A 5,374-nucleotide genomic window follows, 5' to 3' on the forward strand; every position below is an offset into this window, starting at 1 on the left:
TATCTGGAATTCCGATGATGAGCTCCTTTCTAACCATTGATTCCATTGTCTTAACATTGATATGACCAAGTCTCTCGTGCCACCTTGTGGGAGGATCCTCTTCACTAACTTGCAGTAAGTTGCTCTCAGCTTCCATACGAACCTTGAACAACCTGTTTTACGATCTAATTGATTTTACCAGAAGTTTTCCATCACGATCATGTAGCGTCAAATAATTTTCCTTCATTCTAACTTCACACCCCGTTTATGTTGCTTGTCCAAGACTGAGAATATTGCTCTTGAGGTCTGGTATCCAATAAACTTGAGCCAAAATCTTCTGGTCACCCGACTTGGTGACAAAGAGAATTGATCCTCTCCCTTTAATGTCGACTCGCAAATCATCACCAAACCTGACCTTATCTGTAACAGTCTCATCGAGTTTGGTAAAGTAGCTCTGGTTCCTAGTCATATGGTTACTGGCTCCGTTGTCGAGGTACCACACATCATCTCCAGCGACTTTTGTTTCAAACTTCTTTGGATGAACCTTCTTTTCATTGAGGAAAACCACCTCATGCATCAGCAAATCCTTAGTGTCTTGGTTTTCTGAATCAGTTGTGTCTTGAATCTCCTGAAGCTTAAGCAACCTATACGGGCAGTTAAAGGCATAATGACCATGTTTGTCGCATCGATAACAGACAATCAAGGACTTGCCTCTGTTCTGATAGTTGCCACGACCTCGTCCTCTACTTCGACCTGTAAAACGTCCTCCTCTTGCACCTCTGCTTCGTCCTTGATCATAACCCTCCTGGTAATTACTCGCATACATAAGCTTGGTTTGATCATCCTCTTGATCTTCCTCATCTCGAATTCTTTCTTCATAAGTCTTAAGCCGACCAACTATATCCACAAAGCTTGTCTTGTTAAGGTCAAGGACTTATTCCAAAGCTGCAATGATGTGGATATACTTCTTCCTTGGCAAGCTATTCAGAAACTTTTTAACCAACTTAGGTTCTTCTATACTTACGCCTAAGGCTCCTGACTTTGACACAAGTTCAGACAATTTTCCCACAAAATCGTCGATTGTATCAGTAGTTTTCATCCTCATCCTCTCAAACTCCGACATCAGAGTTTGTAGCCTCGCCTCTTTCACCCTCTCAGCTCCAACGTAACGTGATTTGATTGCGTCCTAGACTTCTTTAGGTGTAGCTAGAGTACCGACTTGTAGGGTTAGTGTCTCCGGAATAGACTGGAACAAAAGAGCCTTAGCAAGATCCACCTTGTCTACATCAGCTTCCTCTGTTTCAACCGTTTCCCATACTTTGTCCACCCTTAACATCACGGTCATCTTCATCGCCCACACCGTATAATTAGTGGTGGTAAGCATCGGACATTGAAGGGTTGACGTGCTGGTCTCCTTAGGTGCGGATGTCACGGCAACGATATCTCCCATCTCTCTTGATAAAAGATGCCTTAGTTCAAAGACAAACGAATTGTGTTTTTTTTCAAAGATTCAATAAAGCTTTGATACCAAATATTGAATCAAACACAAAGTTTAAACAAATAACTCTTGTTTATTGCTTTAGAAACTTTTCAAAACTAAAACACCTTAATCTCTCTAATCTCATAAGTTGTGCTACATATTAGGACCTCCTTATATATAGACTTTATTTCCAAAACACTTTTGGAAAACTAATTTTAGATATCTCCTAAAGAAAGTAAAACTAACAATTTGATATATATATTTAGATCCTCCTAAATATATTCTGCTTGGTCTCCAAGCTACTTCAAGCTTACAACAACAAAAACACCATCGATCAAAAGCGGTAGTTGTTTATCAGTGACCAGGTCCTCTTCTGCTTGGCCCAGACGCTAACCGGTAAACAAAGCTCTTCACCAAGGGACGTTGACTTGCCCAGTTGTTATTCACTTCCATGGTCACCGGGGATTGCTCATGTCCTTTAATATTTCTCAACGACTTCGATGGTAAAGCTCTGCAGCAATCAACTCCTTCAAACATCAACGACGATCCCACTAATGCCAAAATCATACATAGCACAAACACATTCTTCTTCTCCATTTTTTGTATAATTTTGTTTAGTTCTTTCCCCTAGATTCTTTCTTTGGCTCTCTCTATTATATTTGTTATCTTTTTCTTTGAGAATAAGTAGTTTGGATTCGTGATCTTTTGTATATATATAAAATGCGATTGTTATGTGCGCGTTTATGCGAAGGACATTTATTTATTGACCAAGAATGTTTGACTATGTCATTTTGTGTATCGCGTTTTGACATATTTTATTGAAGTCTTTCCTGTTTTCAATCTTTTACTGTTTATATATAATTCAGAGATGAACAAAACAATTGACGTGTATTCATATTATAACGAGTTTATCTAACTACCAGCTTGGCCACAAAGATTTGTTTGTTGAACTCTATGACTTTCATAAGAAGTTGAAAAAAAATCACCGAAATATTGAGAAGCAACTGGTGAGAAGAAAAAAGTCTCAGAAAAGTAAAACTTAAAAATAAAAACATCAAAGGAATGGTTGACATTCACAACACGACTAGTTGTGTGACACAACTTGTGTCACCTTTGATTTTTTTGGTTTGATTTTTTTTTTTTTTGACATTCACAACAAGTCAAAGAATACGAAAGAAACAGTTTACTTGTATTCATCTTTATAAAAAGTTACTTTTAGTTAACGTGAGAGGCTTAACAAAGTACTTCAACGCAGTATTATATATATGTAGCACAGTGCTACTAGCACTAATAGAAGAGGGACGTGTAGACTAAACATTGTTGTTGATTTTTTTTTTTTTTTTTTTTTTTTTTTTTTTTTTTTTTTTTTTTTTTTTTTNTTAAGATTGTAGAGAAGTTTACTCCGTAAACACTTCGGTGTGTTTTTAGTTTTGACTAGAGTTGACCAGATCAACCGATAGAGTATAAAAAAAAAAATCGTTTAAGTCCGCTTGATAACAGAATGGATTAGTTTTTAATGTTTAAATTGATAATCCTTACAAATTTATAGCCGCCTATTATTTGTACAAGCGCACACCTATATCGGTTTTAAAAACATTTTGAACTAATCTATATTATTATTTTTGAAGTACATTTTATGTTATGAGTTTGAAGTTTTGGTTATTTAATTTACAATATTAACCTCTAACTATTTTCTTAAAATAACAATTCCTGAAAACTTTTTTAATGGAACTAATAAAATTGACATTATTTGATACATTTATTGCCATACAAAGCTTGACAAAATCTATACATGTCCATTGTTCCAAAAACAACTCTATGCATTCAATTTTTAATCTCATAAAAATTTCAAAATCTATTTTAATAGAACTGTAGAGACTATAGGATATCTTCAATTTAAATGACACAACCGAATCTATATATACATTTTTGAATTATATTTTGGGCTTTACTCTTAAAATTATCCATATTTGCTTAGTTAATCCTTACAATTTTATCAAAATAGCAATAACTAAATTATAAAATCGCGAAATTTTTTATTTCTAACATCTATATTATTATTTTTGAAGTACATTTTGTGTTATGCCCTTGAAATTTTGGTTATTTAATTTACAACATTAACCCCTAACTATTTTCCTAAAATAACAATTCCTGGAAACTCATTTAATGGAATTATATTAATCGAACAAATTTATTTATACTTATTGCCATAATAAGCTTGACACCATCTATACTTTCTGATGTTTCCAAACACAACTCTACGCATTAAATTTTTAATCCCATAAAAATCTCCAAACCTATTTAATAGATCTTTAGAGACTGTATGATCTCTTAAATTTAAATGACACAGCCGAGTTTGAGTAACAAATGATTACAATCGCAATAATTATTATAACGTTAATAAAGTTCATAAAAACGAGAACCCAACTTTTAGAAACTCAATAATCGGGTATATTTAACTTTAGCATCAAGAAAAACATTTAATATAGTATATACCGTGTTAAGAAACTGAATATTATTCTGCGATAATGTTATCAACTCAAATAGGAAAACACTAAAATCTCTCTTTTATTGCTACGGATCGTAAACTCCTTGCTCATCAAGCATTTTCCATGTATAAATATCAACTTCACAAACGAAACACAACACACAACCAAAACCACTAATATGACGGTTTTGAAACACGGGTTAAACCACTAATATGACGGTTTGTTGTTATATAGCGGGACATGTTATTAACATGACGATTTGAATTAACATTAGTATAAATATAAAATATTATTAATTCGGTTTTGAAACACGAGTTAAATCTTCATTTAATTATTTGGTCAATACCACTAATATAAAAATATTAGACATATTAAATCAGGGTAATTTAACTTTGTAAAACAATTAAATCATTGATAAAATTATGACTTAATCTGACAAGAGCTTATAAATTACATATTTATGTATTTATTTCCCCTATTGTTGTTCTAATAATTGACAATCCAAACAAAATTATTATTTAATTAAAAAAACAAACTAAATATATATAAAAAAGAAATAAAATGTTATTATTTTTTAAAAAATTGTCCCACGGTGTACGGCGGGTTAAAATCTAGTTAGTATCAAATTCTTATACACAACTAGGAAATGCATCTGTTTCCTTTAAAACTGAAATAGGAGATATCCAGTGCTTAAAGCACAAGTCAACATTAAAAAAAAAATTCTAATATAATAATAAAAATTATTGTTATATTTTTTTAAAAGTTATTTTGTTTGAGATAATATTTATTTTTAATTTTTCTGTAGATCTATTAGTCTTTTTGAATACTAATTGTTTTAGAATATTATAGTATTTTATTTTTGATGAATATTACAGTTTTAAATTGTTTGTTTGTTGTATTTGCATTATTATTTTGTGAAATATGAAGTAGTAATTTTAATATTATAATTGTGAACAAATAAAAAATTATCAATTTATCATCTATATAAATTTAGTTTTACCAACCGGCCAATGTGGAAATTAAAACACACATATTTTATAGATTGAGTAATATATCTTCGTTTTAAAAAAATTAAATCACAACATATTTAGAAAAAATTCTGCATTTTATTAATCATAAATATTATATGAAAATTCCAAAAATTTTGTAAATAAAAGAAAATAAAGATGATAGGAGAATCATAATTTGAAATCTTAACAAAATCTTCAAAATTTAGTTATTAAAAATAATTATATTTTGTTTTTAGATATAAAATCTTAGTTTTTGAAAGTCTGATTGGTTTATATTTTTTAAAAATATATTTGGTAATTTCCGTCCATAATTTATTAGAGAGAGAAAATATATTTTATTTTATTTATCTAGATTTTTTTTTATATTTGATCAGTCAGCAGTTTTTATTTTTTAATTAATTATCTTTATTTAATTA

At 30.7% G+C, this 5,374-nt stretch overlaps 2 protein-coding genes across 2 annotated transcripts; both read right to left on the bottom strand.

Annotated features, from left to right (window-relative positions):
- On the bottom strand, positions 245-1,429 carry LOC104763167. Its single transcript, XM_010486574.1, has 2 exons — positions 1,195-1,429; positions 245-876 (listed from the first exon to the last, which is right to left on the bottom strand). Exons 1-2 carry the CDS (start codon positions 1,427-1,429, stop codon positions 245-247), a joined length of 867 nt encoding a protein of 288 aa, XP_010484876.1.
- Positions 1,607-2,124, bottom strand: LOC109130592. Its single transcript, XM_019240294.1, has one exon. It carries the CDS (start codon positions 2,054-2,056, stop codon positions 1,814-1,816), a length of 243 nt encoding a protein of 80 aa, XP_019095839.1. The 5' UTR covers positions 2,057-2,124; the 3' UTR covers positions 1,607-1,813.

The sequence above is a fragment of the Camelina sativa genome, chromosome 18, assembly GCF_000633955.1.
Source record: "Camelina sativa cultivar DH55 chromosome 18, Cs, whole genome shotgun sequence".
Lineage (NCBI taxonomy): Eukaryota > Viridiplantae > Streptophyta > Magnoliopsida > Brassicales > Brassicaceae > Camelina > Camelina sativa.

Excerpts from the sequence above, each read along its gene's own strand:
- LOC109130592 (XM_019240294.1), bottom strand. The coding sequence starts at position 2,056 with ATGGAGAAGAAGAATGTGTTTGTGCTATGTATGATTTTGGCATTAGTG.
- LOC104763167 (XM_010486574.1), bottom strand. The coding sequence starts at position 1,429 with ATGGGAGATATCGTTGCCGTGACATCCGCACCTAAGGAGACCAGCACG. Across the intron at positions 877-1,194 it reads GACACTAACCCTACAAGTCG|TTGGTCGGCTTAAGACTTAT; the intron begins GTACTCTAGCTA and ends TTGTGGATATAG.